At 39.6% G+C, this 15,296-nt stretch overlaps 2 protein-coding genes across 2 annotated transcripts; one reads left to right on the top strand and one right to left on the bottom strand.

Moving 5' to 3' along the window:
* Positions 1 to 4,088: 4,088 nt before the first annotated feature.
* Positions 4,089 to 5,862, top strand: LOC116198196. Its single transcript, XM_031528551.1, has one exon. It carries the CDS (start codon positions 4,110 to 4,112, stop codon positions 4,935 to 4,937), a length of 828 nt encoding a protein of 275 aa, XP_031384411.1. The 5' UTR covers positions 4,089 to 4,109; the 3' UTR covers positions 4,938 to 5,862.
* A 5,052-nt stretch (positions 5,863 to 10,914) lies between these two features.
* LOC116198201 lies at positions 10,915 to 14,395 on the bottom strand. Its single transcript, XM_031528555.1, has 9 exons — positions 13,877 to 14,395; positions 12,959 to 13,087; positions 12,728 to 12,857; positions 12,473 to 12,593; positions 12,301 to 12,382; positions 12,092 to 12,145; positions 11,882 to 11,920; positions 11,455 to 11,554; positions 10,915 to 11,247 (listed from the first exon to the last, which is right to left on the bottom strand). The coding sequence occupies exons 1-9, from the start codon at positions 14,351 to 14,353 to the stop codon at positions 11,117 to 11,119; spliced, it is 1,263 nt and encodes a 420-aa protein (XP_031384415.1). The 5' UTR covers positions 14,354 to 14,395; the 3' UTR covers positions 10,915 to 11,116.
* Positions 14,396 to 15,296: the final 901 nt, after the last annotated feature.

Here is a 15,296-nt window from a genome sequence, read left to right on the forward strand (position 1 = left end):
GCAACGTAGATAGGAGATAAGAGAGTTCAGTTCACAAAGTTAATTTGCTGGCCCTTATTTAGCAGCGGATCTCTAACCAATGTGAATTAGTTCAAATAGTTTAACATTTATTTCTCTTAAGTAAGGTCTTCGAATTATGCAAATGGAAAAGATTCAATTTGGAAGAGATTTACCTTTTATTGGGTCGATTGTGTTCAAGCTAGATTGGTCGAGGCCTATTGAAATTTCGAATACCAGAGTACATATCCATAAAACAAAAAGAAAAAGAATTGCCAGTGGATCTCTTCAATATTCGGTGACCTCGCTTGGCCTTGTGGCTGGGTCTGAGGCAGCAGCAGATCAGCACAATCATGGGCCTGAAATGCAGAGGAATTATGGGCCCCCATTTAAATGAATCGTAAGCTGTAATAAGCACGCACCTCGTCAAGCCCATGAAGCTCGCATTTATGGTCCCCCGGATTCGGACATTTCGATAAGGACTATGGGACCATTCCCGCCTGCTACATTGAGATCGGTCGAGATATTCCGTGCATTCACTCCACCTGCAAATTTTCTTTTATTGGATAATATAATGTTCAAAATTTTCAGACATATCGAGAACCAATTACCCCGATTAAATTGCTTGTTGGATAAGAGTGGAAGTACTTTTCATTAATCGGCTGGTTCTGGCCGGGACCATTTTTTATGCGTCCAAAGAATAGACGTGGACATGGCTGGGCCCAAAAGATTCTTCCCAGAAGCGTCACTGTCAATTGTCAAATGCATTTACTCTAGAAATGCCCCGACGCTCTCTTCTCTCCGGTTAATTGGCGTTTATTTCACTTAAATAATATTTTAGTTCAAGTCATGTAAGTTGAGAAAATTAACACTGTGTGACTTTTATCCATTAAAAATATATCTAACTTGAAATGAATTAATCGAGGTTTGGACTTTTGGATGTAAATACCGAAAAAGATATATAAAGAGAGAAAAACGAAGGAGATAAAAGGAAGATCACACTTTCCTATTATTAAGAGAAAACGACAAGAGGAGTTTGATTAATGTTAAAAGCATACTCTATGAAACTCGTCATCTATGCTGGAATGATAAACTTTTAGAAGTTTAATTTGGGTAATTTTTTTTTCCCAAGTCTTTATATTAAAAGATTCGATGCATGAACTAGTGATGTTTCTATCAGCAATTTTGACAAACATTTTGACTTTGACATTCACACGTGCTCTATAGCTATATATAAAATATAAAAAAATGCGATCTAGTAAAGAAAGAACTCGGCGAAGTTCAAACGAGTAAATTTTAAAGCTTGCGGGATTCAAACTGTACCAAACTTTTTGATGTGCTCTACAACTGCAAGGTAGGGAAACGGTCGATGGTACCTAAACTTCTATTATTCGATCTCGCTCGTGTTTTATTATATGTAATGTTTTTATATAGTGAAATTTATTCGGTCTGTAAGGACGGGCTGACTAGTGACCTCGTTGAGACTTTCTTTAGGATTGATCCAACAGTCCCTCAAAATTTTCGTTTAAAATATCCAAAGACAAAAACCTTCGGGAATGTGAACAGATACATAACATGAATTATTTAATGCATGGGGAAAATGGACGGGTTTGGATCAACGTCGCGTCTGATGACCCTTTTGTTTCTTTTTCTTCCCTTCATCTGTTGACGGGTTTCTATCTGCCCGTCACGTGTTTTACATGTCATTTTATATGTATATCGTTCCAGGGCTTGCGAACCACGAGCAGAACAATAAGCCCCATTTTATAAAATTTAATTGATTTCCACAATTATGTTATCTTATATCATATATGCTCTACCAATAATTTGCCGGGTTACTTACTTATCCACAAAAAAAAAAAAAGAGTTTATGTATACACAACAGCTAACCATTCATTAGATTGCACCCCGGTTGATAATTATAATTATCAGTTAACATATATTCTATATCTATAATATTTAAGTCATTAAATTTATAGACTTCTCTTATAAAAATTCTAAAAAAAAAATTAATTAGTGTGTTTGGTTTTAGAGTTGAGTTGAGTTGAATTTTGATTTTAATTGAGTTATAACGATTATATTGTTGAATTACGAGAAAAAGTATGAAAAAGTAACAAATAGTTGAGAGAATTTAATATTAAAAATTGAATTGATTATAATAAAATTATATGTAGGTTTATGTATGGACCTCACCTTTTTTTATTTTGAAGAGTTGATTTTTGTTGTGTAGTGAGTAGAGTTAAAGTTAGAATTAAAATTTTAAAATTTAATTACGAAACCAAACGGAACAATATCTGTGCAAAATTACAAACAATAGATATATTAAGTTAAGTGCGCAATAGTAAAATAATGATTTTAATTCTTTAATAATCCTACATCCAAGTATATATTTCAGTTTACTCCTCGATCGATTCTGCAAGCATCAAACCTCTCTTTGTCATATGCATTGTTATAGCACTCTTTAAAAATGAATAGCTCATGCGTGATAAATAAGGGAAAGGTCGAGTTCCATGCATGACCCACCATTTGCATGTATATGTGTCCTGCATGACATGTGAACATTTCCGAGATTTATGACTTTGGGATGCTTCGTAATTCATTTTAATCATATCAAACCAAATTATGCGATTGAATTAGGTATGCTGTCATTTAATGTCCCATGATGAACAACAAACAATTCCATGTGGACGACTAACCAAATGTGCGCATAATAAGTACATGTCAATTGTCAACACTCCTAGAAATTTCACATCTCGCCCATGTCCATGTCCTCGTCCACGAGTCCCCGTCGACCCCGATATGCGGAAAAATGATACAAATAATTTCTACTTCCCTCCCCAGTTAATATATCTCTTTCATTATAAGGTAAGATGCAATAATTATGATAAAACAAATAGTGGAAGAACAAAATAATGGGCCCTTAGGACTTTAGGTTTGGGACCGACAAGTTAGTCCTATCCTACCCCTCGATCGGGCAAAGCGAAAAAGGAAATTTCGGCATAAAAAAATGATTTGGACAGTGGGACCCAACGATTTTAAATTAAAGAGAGCATCTGAATATTCGAGGTCTCAACTCTTGTTCTCACCATTCACCACTTTGAGTCTTTGACCCCTAACTTATTTATCATATAATAATATAATCTTACTATATATATATATATATATATAATTTGCACTACTCGGCTTTTCCGACCAGAAAAATAATGGTGCTAATCAACTTTTGGGCTTTTGACTTCGAAGCTTAATTCATTTCATCCACGTAAGACGACGCTCAAACCACGCGGTTTATGTTTATATTTACGATAATGTTGTAGTCATATATTAACCAGCAGCCCGGTTCACGCCTGACTTTATTCACTGCATAAGTACTATAAAATATAAAAATTGAAATTGATAAATTCGATAAAAATTGAAATCGATAAAAATTGAAAACCAAAGAGAATAGTCATTTATGAATAGAATTATATATAACATAAGGATAAGAGAATAGAGTTATCGATAATACGTGATGGCCATGGATCAAAGTCACACGAGTGATTATTATTTAACCGACTCAAACAATTTAAAAGATAATTTGCTTATATATAAGCTAAACGTGACAATTAATTAGAAAACAAATAATATCAGACTTTTAGAATAATTATAGCCTTACTCTGAAATATAATATGAAAATATCTCCGACTATTTAATAATTTATTATGCTGTTGTTAGGCGTGTGAATATTGAAATATGAAAGGATCGATTTGTTTTTTGAGAATTTTATCGCACGAGGACTTGGCAAGTTCTTTTTTTTTTTTTTTCCTGAGAGGCTTGGCTAGGTGGTTGATTAATCCAAGGAAGGCTAATTAAATGGAACTGTTAGTTGGTAAGCTCAGTCAAACAAATCAACTGCTATGACATTCAAATCACCCAAGGATTGACCACCTTAATTAAAATTTTAATCCTACATGACAATAAAATAATCAGAATTTCATTTAAACCCAAAAAATAGTTAACCCCACAATGTAAACTTGAAATAGTTTGGGGGGCAATATCGTCACGCGGACGTCTCCACGTATAAAACCAGAGAGCCTTTCCCTCTTCTTATCTCCAAACAGCCCTCTCCCCTTCTGATGCATATCTTCCCAAAAATGGCGTCTTCCTATTCCTCTGCAGATGAACAAGAAGACTTCCTGCTCGAGCTGTTCGACTCGTACTGGTTCCAGCACACGGTCTTCGTCGGCAAGAGGCCGGCAGCGGAGCGGCCCACCGGCGCTGATTCGGAACCGAAGCGTTTGGACGAGTCCCACGAGGAGTTGATCCAAAAATCGGAGCTTTCGCGGGTGAACACGCTGCACGTGAGGTCCATGAGCGACCATTTTTTGGAGGTGGAGTCGGGCCTGACGGACTCCGACTCGTTGGCGTCCCCGAAATCGGTCCTCGCCGCCCCGAAGCTGCAGACCATTCTCTCCGGCGAGGAGGTGACGGAGTTCCCCGCCGGGGACGTAGTCAAGGAAACAGAGCAAGTGTTGCCTAAGAAGGAGCAGAGCCTGATCGAGCGGAGACGAAGGAGGAACAAGAAGAAGAAGAAGAAGGGGAACAGCAAGAGCTTGTCGGAGCTGGAGTTCGAGGAGCTCAAAGGGTTCATGGATCTGGGGTTCGTGTTCTCCGAGCAGGACAAGGACTCCGCCGACCTGGTCTCGATAATCCCCGGGTTGCAGAGGCTCGGAAGAAACAAGAACGGAGACGAGGAAGGAGCAGAGGACGGCGACGGACATGTCGAGGTTGTCGATAAGTTATCCGTCCCGAGGCCGTACTTGTCGGAAGCTTGGGAGATTCTGGACAGGAGAAAGAAGGTCGATCCTCTGGTGAACTGGAAAGTTCCTGACTTGGGCAATGAAATGGCCGTGAAGGATCAGCTCAGGTTCTGGGCACATGCGGTGGCTTCAACAGTTAGATAGCAGCGAGCAAATCCAAATCTAGTCAATGGCGGGTCTCCTTTCTTTGGGGTTCTTGAAGTTTTGGTTCATTAGGATTAAGATTTTTTCAGTTTCTGATCTTGCGTTCTGCTTCCTGTTGATTTCTCTGGGAAAGTTGTAAATGTGAATAAACAATGAGAGAGAAAACGGAAATTCTGTGTAAGATTTTGGGACGCCTTGAAAGAGAGAGAGAGAGAGAGAGAGCAGTGGCTTAAAGACAGAAGGACAGGGCAGAGCAGAGCAGAGCAGAGCAGGGCCGAGCACTGAACAAAGCATCAAAGGTTTCTTTGCTGGCTCTTTTGTGCGGATGATGATAAGGGAGGAAGACGACCTCGTCCCAATTGCAGAGAGTTGACGTCTTACCCTACTGCGGCCCCATTGACTCTTCCTTTAAAATTTTAACATTTTTTTTCCGATGGATTAACGGGAGAAATTTTAACATTTTTATTAAGCTGGAAAATGAAGGGAAAAAGAAAAATAAGAAATTTACCACAAAACAAATGATAAATATAGAAAGTTTCGTGCGTGTGTTATGAGGAACAAATTCCGGTTTGCAGATGGAAGTTACGAGCACGAGCGATTCGAAATTATGCGCATGACTCATCAACGCGACAGGCGGCACGGCAGGTCGAGCATATTAGGGTGCCAAATCAATGGAGGTTGGACCCCACGACAATCTGTTTTGCTTCAAAAGCACTACTCAATAGTACTCATCTTTTTCTCATTTCCCTTTTCTTAATCATCTTTTGTTGTTTAATGACATATTCGGTGAATTTTACGTTAAATTTAACAAGTGGAGCGCGGGATGGCCTGCACTTTCTGCGAAACGCGAGCTGAATATTTCGTGATTATCTATGATAATAATAAATCAAGCTATTGGCCAAGTGTTGGGTCAGGCTTTTGCTTAGTTGCTTCTTCTTCTCCTCCTTTGTTCTTGCGAGTGGCTTATTCATTTTGGCCCCTTTCTTTATTTAATTTAATTTGATCGAAAGAAGGAAAAAAATTATTGTATATACAGTTGATGGGGAAGTGTTGTCTTCTTTAAGCATCGGTTCCATAGTCAAAATCCCATTCAGTCCCCAGCTTTTGGGGCTTTCAAAGGACACTTGTACCAATTATTAAGCTTACACTTATTTATTCTATATTTCTATCCCCTTAATTTTGAGTTGAGAGTGCTTAATTAACTTTCTAGGAAGAGCTTTGATTTATCATAAATACTAACATATCCTCGCCTCTGTGGTAACTATTAGAATCGATCAACTGATTAGTTAACAAGTACGAGATCAGTTCTCCCATCTCGGTCCTGATGGACCAACGAACTATAGTGTTGAAACGTATATTCACCACTCCGGTGCATCTGTCCAAGTGAACTTTCTTGACTTCGGAGAAAAATACATTGAACATTTTGCTGATTTTAGGGCTTCAACCGCCGTGCTGTTAGAAATTGAAGCCGGTCAAATAGCTTTTGACAAGTTGGCCAATTGAATTCCCAAGCTGTAACAATAGGGTTGCTTGATTCGACTTACCAGTCCAGTAATCCATAGATGCCAGACTCGGTTCGTTAGTTAGATGGGCATTAAACTCACATATGAGGTTCCTATAACCCGATGGTTCCCAATAGAATTCGTTCTAATTAATGGATCCGACCTAGCATAGGATCGCCGGATACATTGATCATTGATCCCTCTCAACCAAGGTTTTGTCCGGACAATCAGGTCTTCTCTTTTGATCTGTTGGCCCTTGATGATCTAATCACCTCATCCTTCATTTTCAGCCTAAGCACATATTCTCATTTAAGACTAGCATGTGGATGCATGAGATAGTGACTTCCATTAATCTTTGGCATGATTGCTGGTTTCATGACCTGCCACTTCGTAATCAAATTGCTGGGCCGCTATTAGTTACTGATAGCTCGTGCAAAGTGGCTGACATCCTTAATGCTGATGGTTCTTGGGACATGAGTAGAATGTCCTTCCCTCTCCATGACTCTATCTCAGATCTTCTCCGAAGTCTCCCCAGAACCACCATTGGGGAAGGAGGGGAAGACATAATGTGTTGGAAGTTCTCTTCCAATGGCCTATTTAACACTAAATCGGCCCTATGCACTTGCATGTGGGAGAGACCCTAACTCAACTTGCAATTCTTGTTCATGGTTATGGAAAGCTCAAACTATACCTAGGATCCGGATTTTTATGTGGTTGGCCTATCATAATAGATTGCCTACTGCTGTTCATCTTAATAGTAGGGGTTTATCTATCCCATCGGAATGCTCTATATGTGCGGGGTCTGATGAATCTATTGCTCATGTCCTGAGAGAATTCCCGACTGCTCGGTCATTTTAGGACAACCTTGGGGTACCTGTATCAAAGAAATGCTCTTTTGCTCTCCCAATTTCGGAATGGCTCATACTTAATAGTGAATCCTATAAAACTCACCTTCTTAATACCCCATGGAAGGTGTTATTTCCTTTTGCAGTTTAGACTCTTTGGAAACAACGTAATGCATCCATATTTGACAAGAGCGTTCTTTACGGCAAGCCTCACTGGGCTTGCATTGAGCTAGCAGCTGAGTATTTTGCTTCCTTAGAGCTGAAACCCTCACAGCAAAAAGAGTTTTTACAGGTGCAGTGGTCCCGTCCACCTCATGGATGGGCAAAACTAAACTCGGATGGTTCAGTGGGCGGCCTTGTTGGGAAAGCTGGAGCTGGAGGCATTATAAGAAACCATTTAGGAGGCACGATTCGTGGCTTTGGCCGGTATCTCGGGCTCACTAACAGCCTTGTGGCTGAAGGTGGGGCCTTAAGGGATGGTTTATGCATGGCTCGGAGTATCCAATCATTTCGGATTGCAGGTCCCTAGCACGTTCCTTCACTAACTTTTGGATCCAACGCACCTTTTGAGATACCAACACTGTTGCAGATTTCATTGCTCGTACAGCTCGTGATGACTTACACACATGAAGCTGTTGTCTACTTTGACACTCCTCCCATTAGTGTTCTTGATTTTCTTCTGTTAGACCAGATGGGTGTAGCTAATACTCGTACCAGTTGTACTACCCGAGATTTCTCGGTGAACCCTCAATAATTAATACATGCCCCCCTTTACCCCCAAAAAAAAAAAGATTACATTATTCTCATCCTCGATTATTACTTACATCGGCACAGTCGAAATGAATCTACCTTTAAAATATAGCAGGAGTTCGAGACCTGGTACTTCTCGCTTGTTGCCTGGTTCATAAAATAGAACACAAACCTGATTCCTTGATATAGTAAAATCTACGGTACTCCATTTCATTAATCCATCAGTGGCTAAAACTTGCAATTTTGCATTCAGATCATGGCACTGTGTCATGATTTGCTGTATTAATATTATGATTAGATTTAAGGTTGCAACAGAAGGAAAACTACTGTTTAATTTGCTTTAGTTGAGAAGACGCAGAGATACATGTCCCTTTTTCTTAAGAGCTTTCCTCCAAAATAGTCTTCTTTTAAAAACATATTCCCAAACTAATCTCGTTTGGAAATAATTCCTTAATTAGACTTTTCTGCATGAAACTCTTTCCAATTCAACCCGTGTCTTTTAAATTCTTTTGAAAACACCCTAAAACACACTCCTTTCTCTCATTTTGAATTAATCATATAAAGTACAAGTTAAGAAAAAATAATGACCATTACTGGCTAGATTAATTAGCTTTTCTGAAGAATATAAAAGCCTAGATAAAAATTAACAGGTTCGGAAACGTTGGATTCAATTCTTAGAGCCAAACGTAAATTAAAATTAATTTTAAAGGATCTTTGAGTTTTGTTATTTTACTTTTCAATTTTTCTTATTTTAGTGATTTTTATTTTAGTTATTTTAGTCTTTTTTTAGTTAAAGAGGTTTAGATCAGTGAATAGAAATTTAACAAGTCACTAAACAAACCATTTTTTAAACTCAAAAATTAAATTGAGGCAGAAGTCATTCAAAAGGTTCTTTTTAATTTTCCGACTCAACAAAGGTGAAATCTTTGACCTTGCATGTCGAGATTGGTTGGGATGGTTTGGTAGGCCATCAGAGATTGAGGTCCCGTGGCAATGATACCGGTTGTTCGGTTGTGGAGCAATAATGGTTTTTTTTTTTTAATAATTAGTATTTTATGAAATTAATTCAAAATAAGACATAGAAGTATTGATGGTATTTTTGAAAGAGTTCAAAAATTACGGGTCAAATTAAAAAGGAGTTTCACATATATAATACTAGATAGGGAATTATTTTCAAAACTAGATTAGTTTGGGAATGAGTTTTCAAAACAAGACTACTTCGGGGCAAAGCTCTTTTCTTAAAGCATCTTACCAGCTCAAAAGGCAACGTGCAGCTCAGCTGACAGAAAGTGAACTCCGACCGTTCTCTCTGGCTCCATTTTTTCAGCATTGCCAAGTTTTCCAGCACATATGGACTTACATCTGTCTCGCCGTGAAATTGAATTCAAAATGGCACGCAGACTTGAAGATGCAAAGCATTCTGAACATGAAACTTGAGCGTCCGAGATGTTATTCGCATCAAAATACATTGATGGAAAGATCCATCTGCTCAGCTCGTTGTTCAAGTCGCCATGTGAGATTGTTTGAAAAGCCCACCTCTCGTTATGGGCAGAGAACAGCTGCTTGCAGGCCACAATTTCTTTATTTCTTACCTTTTCAGATATGTACTTATCAGGCTCCCCAGTGATCTGAAGTTGAAATGCAGGTGGATCGTAGACCAGTAGGCGAATGGAAGACACCTTAGGTGAACTGGATTTACTTAAAACCAACTTGGTTTTTTAACATGCAGCTTGCAGAACAAGATGCTCGTTGCATTTTTTACTTCATCCCGGATTGTTCAAGATTTCATCGAGCCTCGTCGCTTCAGGAATCCAATAACATGGCACCCTTTCTGTACTTCACAGAGCAAGCAGAAGGTCACTTTACATCCCTAGAATACTCATAAAACCCGACTTCAACATAGGAGGACAGAAGCCAAGGTCACATAACTATGGTTAACATGCTTCGGAATATACACACACACACACACACTAGCGGCTTTAGCCCGTGCAAGCACGGGCATTTACTTAATTTACATATATCGAAAGTAAGGAGAGATATGTACATATCTGCTAGCTACTCTTTGTATATATATCTGTAGCCTTTCTGTCTTTTTCTGAGATGCTGCCCCTTCTGAGGACTGAGTATAACTGTGGTCATGCTTCTAATGGTTAATGTGCTCGGTTTGCATTTCCTTTTCACTACTCAAGAATGAACGAATGAATATAATTTTAATATACTGGAATGCGTTCTCTATACCATTGTAAGAAGGTGGGCTATATTTACCTTTTGGTTGTTGATGAGTTTAGTCGGCGGCATCATGAAATTCTCCGAAAAGGAAAATGTCTATTTTGTAGGAAGATGCCCTTAATCTCCATCGATGAGATTCGATATTTTTGTCTCTGCATCTAATATCTTCATAGAGTGGCCATTGCTCAATTTTCTGGAATATTAGATTGTCATATGCCTTTGCACCGTCAAAGAGGCCTCTACAATTTTTCTTGTAATTTTTCTATTGTCTTTCATGATGTATCCCGCCTTGGTGTATTTACTGCTCTAATCGTTAAATCTATGTAGATAGTTTTATTAATTTACATGATAACTACTGCTGTATGTTTTACTTGTGCCGATGGCGTACTCGCATGCAATAGTCGTGGTGGTGGAAGTCCAACCCTCTCGGGTGAAAAAGAATTGTTGGTGTACTTAGTCACAATTCAATAATAATAGGTGCTTGGACTCTCTGTTGGGACCTTAATTTTCTGTGATGGTGGAGGTTTAATAATTATTAATGCATACTATGTTGCAATAAATTCAGAGTATAAATAGCAGTACTGCTTAATTTCTTCCTCAAAATAGCAATGGGCAAACTTTGAAATAGAACACCTGGATTGAAATATTTGATGATGGAAGTGCATATAGATATATATAGATATCGTCCTCTTTTATTTTCTTTCTATATAATTACATCCTACATCGTTTGAATGAACTTTTTACTTACATGTAAGTGGATGGGTTCTCGCCGGCCAGGCACTTGAAAGACAATTTAATCAATTAATTACAGTAAATGGTAATTAGAGATGGTCCTCGAAAAAATAATGAGCCATCAGTTCTCTTTGTTGGGCACTGCCTCCGGTAGCTTGTAAGTTGGAGGCTTATCGGCGCCCCTCCTCGAGTATTCCCTCCATCTTCGAGCAGCAGCAGCAGCTCTCCTCGCTCTCTCCTTGATCTCCTCCTCTGTTAAGATATACCGGAAGTTAACTTATGTTTCAACTTTAGGACAAGGCCCATCGAGATAAACTTTGTGTCAAAATTATGATGCGATTTCCGCCATAAATCAAATTCATGAAGAAATGAACCGATTCAGAATATCTCTCACTCTCCCTCCTTTTGTTCATCCACGGAGAACATTTTTGATTAAAGGAAAGCGAGCAGATATCCTACCAGAGTTTCTGTCATCTTTTGGTTTGCCCCAGAGATTGCTCCAATATGAGTCAGTCTGATCGGAACCTTTCTGCTTCATCATTCTAATCTTGGCTTGCTCCTGCATAAAACTCAGGGAATCATCGATCCGAAGCCTTGATGAATTAAACAATTGCTCTAACATTCAGAATAGATATCTTTCCCCATCAAATAACTATGTTAATGTTTACTAAAAAGAATCAAGACATAGCGGAACCAAATCGCGATGAGAATAAATTTTTCATTCTTTCGTGTCAGCATGGCCTATGTACCTCATCAGACTCATGTCTCCAACTTTCCACGGATAAAATCATTAGTAAAGGAAACAGACCATTGCAGAGATGATGACGTGAAGGACATAATCTTCTAGTTTAAGTTACTGAAGGAGAAAAAAATAAATGGCTCGTACCAGGACTTTCGCCTGCCTTTTCTCCCATCGTGAACTTGCCTGCATGGAATGAGAATTTTTCTTATGATGAGCACTGCTGAATCAATAGGAAACTTATAAAAGGAGATGCCATTGTAAACAAAAATTTTCCCCAGAAACGTTCAACTGCAGAAGGTGTTGCTTTATCTAACGAGATTGCATCATCATTACGATGGGAACATTCTATCTTACCATTCTGAAGACGTCCGCCCCCGCAGCGCCCATTCCGGTAAGCATGAGTGCAACCTAAATCGCTCAAGACAACCTTTATGTTAGCAAACAGCAGCATGTATTTTGAGAAAAATATGAACTTAAGATACAAATCCCATCATACTTCTGAGAAATCCTATCAGATTTTTGAGAATATATGAGTCCATGTATACAACCGTTATACGACTTACATTTACTCTCTCCACTCTTCTCATTTCATCTTCAAGCAGGGACAGTTGAGCAGCAGACGTCCAATGGATGCAATCAACTGGGCTGAATAGAAGAAGGATAATTTAAATCATAATCATAATCCATCGAAAGGACAAATGTTGATGTTATATAAAATTGAATAGAACTCCTCACCAGCTATCGATCGCTTCTTGAATCAAGTTAGGGTTCCCACGTTGACAGTAAACTCTGGCTCTTCCAAAGTCTTCCTCAATCGAGAATACGTCAGAGGCCACATTAGCGCAATTCTTGCAACCTGCAAGTTTTAAGGTTCATAAGAAAAACCCATGAGTTTTGCAGGAATACGCAGCTGTCTGCTTAACCATCAGCACACTTTACTGTGTTACCCACCATGGAGGCAATGGTTGGGGATTATAAACTCAGGCATACCTATGCAGCTAAATTCATCGACAAAGACATGATCCTTCGGGCTCGAGTCATCCACGAATGGGTTGATTGCAGTTAGTGCATAGCCATGGATTTCATCATAGACCATTCTCTGGACTGGATCACTGAGCACCTGCACTGCAATTGATTAATTGTAGCGAAAATGATATCAAGCGGAAATGAATGCATTCTCTGAGGTCAAGCAGGACTCTGTTAGGCGAGAAGGGAACTCACCGTGTAAACCTCATTGATGAACATGCAGAAATTCGTGGTCTCGGGATCGTTTCCGCTCAAATCGGGATGGCAAGCTTTCATGCAATTATAATATGCTTTCTTAATCTGGTCAGGGGTGGCATCAGGAAGCTACAGAAGACAAGGGATGATAAGATGTGTCAAATGAAATCATAAACTCGGTATAGGCACAGCAATGAAGACGAGATAAGCTTATACATTAATACATAACATATTGAATTTTTTCCCCCTAAATTTGAAGGAAAGATTCGGCTCATTGTGTCCTGCATAGTAAGCAAAATTCCGTGTTTCTTCCTTCTTTTTTTGATGAGCGTGTTTCTTCCTTCATAGAACTACAAGATCATTCCCTTGGCAGTAGTCACCCTAATGCAAGAAAATCAGACTGGCTGTATATCACTTATCTAGCAAAGAAACAAGGTTGTATGTGTTCCACCAACAACCCGAGCTACATCCCGCTGAACGTTATCTACAACTCGAGTGAGATGTCATGGAGCAACGACCAGTGCGAGGCCCAGATTTTGCCAAACTATAAAAATACTACAAATAGTGCAGCCCTTTATAGGCCAGGCATATATCCATTGCGTGCTCGTAGTTAATCCCGTCTAAGCCGGAGAGTGGCCATGGACATGACTTAATCATACTAACACCGGAACTACACTGCACTTACTTCATCAGTCCTTTACAGAGTCTGATGGATCGATCATACTATTAGAAGCATCTGGTTCAACTGTTCCTTTGGTACTTCCACAGGCACAATGTGAAGAAGATGTCAACTTCTAGGAGGGGAAATCAATAAAACTACCAAACCGATCCAAGATCCAAACCTATCAACTAAACCTACAACAGAAGGAGCAATCAAGAAAAAGAGAATACTTGAAAGGGAGAACATCACTTGATTACCAGCCCCAGGACGGCATAGTAGTCATCGGCGACGGAATCAACTGACCCGGGATCCCCGGTTGCGACTCGGACTCTCATGGAGGCTCGTCTACTGGCACAGCGGCCGATCATGCTCAAGGAGCTGATGCTGCTGGTCCTAGAAAACACCCGGCAAGGGCTTCTGGAGTTCAAGTTCGATGCCGGGGTCTGGAGCTTGAGTGCCTCCGTGCACACAGGCGACATTATCTGAGCCATCTGGGCATCCAACAGGAACTCGGATTGTAAAGAGTCTACTCCCTGTCCTGTCCTGTCCTGTCCTGCTCTAGTGTGTATATATATGGAGGAACAGAGCAGAGCAGAGCAGAACAGATAGGAATGGTGAGGGAAAACAGAGACAAAAGATCTTGGAGGGAAGATAATTGGATTATTGGGGAAATTCATGAGGAGGGAGAAATTTCTGGCGTGAAAGGAGGGGAGATGCTGAGGTGGCAGCCCCATGACCACGCGTCGTCCAAGAATCTAGACGAACCCGGGGAGAGATGAATGAAATCTTGTTTGTCGGTCTGTCTGTCTGTCTGTCTTGGGCTTCTTCATGGCATGGCCTCGACTCGAGTAGAGTATGCACCGCACGTGTCGGCTTGTGCGAGAGTCGTTGCCTCCGCCGTCAAGCAACCACGCAGCGCGCTCATCTCCCTGGCTGCCTTTCCAACCGCCAACGGTCCCAGAGACCCAAAGTCAAATTTGTCGGTCTTGGTCGGACATCCAAATGGGTACCTTGGGAGCTTCTACTCTTGCCACTTAGCTAATCATCGTTGGATCGAGCCTTTCTTTGTTTAGTAAGGGGACAAAATTCTCCAGTCTAATCACGAAGAATACTCAAAAAGTATCGTATCCGAGCAGTATGAAAACTTTCCTGACATCAACCGTCTGAGAAAAACTGTATGAGAATTGCCCATAGGAATGGAATTGCTATTCAAAATTAGCATATGCTGTGAGCGTTGAATAGTTAAATTTTGAGCACGAAAATGGGCAATGCCCAATGCGCAGTGAATTCATCAAATAAGATTTATCATTGTGATAATGTGTCATGTGAGATTAGAAATATAAATCAATATCAAAAGAGGTTGCAACGTTGTAGCGCCACGCTTTTGTCTAACAACCAAGAGTGATTCAAGAGATTTTAGATTGGATATTCAGTAGGACTATTTGTATCTATTTATTAGTTATTAAAATTTATATTTCATCGTATTAGGCTCATAGATTTTTCTTGTAATCGAAAATATATATATATATATATATATAAATCAATATATGACATACAGTGATGGGTTGACAATTAGCGTATCAATTTATACCAAAGGATGGCTATAAAGTATTATTGAGGTTGAATGGTTGATTGCATTATTTTACAAAGGTTTACGTGAGGTTGCCATGTGGTCAC

Source organism: Punica granatum, chromosome 2 (genome assembly GCF_007655135.1).
Source record: "Punica granatum isolate Tunisia-2019 chromosome 2, ASM765513v2, whole genome shotgun sequence".
Lineage (NCBI taxonomy): Eukaryota > Viridiplantae > Streptophyta > Magnoliopsida > Myrtales > Lythraceae > Punica > Punica granatum.

What these genes read in the sequence shown, in the direction of transcription:
- LOC116198196 (XM_031528551.1), top strand. Translation starts at nt 4,110, where the DNA reads ATGCATATCTTCCCAAAAATGGCGTCTTCCTATTCCTCTGCAGATGAA.
- LOC116198201 (XM_031528555.1), bottom strand. Translation starts at nt 14,353, where the DNA reads ATGGGGCTGCCACCTCAGCATCTCCCCTCCTTTCACGCCAGAAATTTC. An exon ending in ACTATGCCGTCCTGGGGCTG is followed by an intron (nt 13,088 to 13,876) that starts GTAATCAAGTGA and finishes TGTCTTCTGTAG; the next exon opens with CTTCCTGATGCCACCCCTGA. An exon ending in CAAGAAGCGATCGATAGCTG is followed by an intron (nt 12,383 to 12,472) that starts GTGAGGAGTTCT and finishes TCTTCTATTCAG; the next exon opens with CCCAGTTGATTGCATCCATT.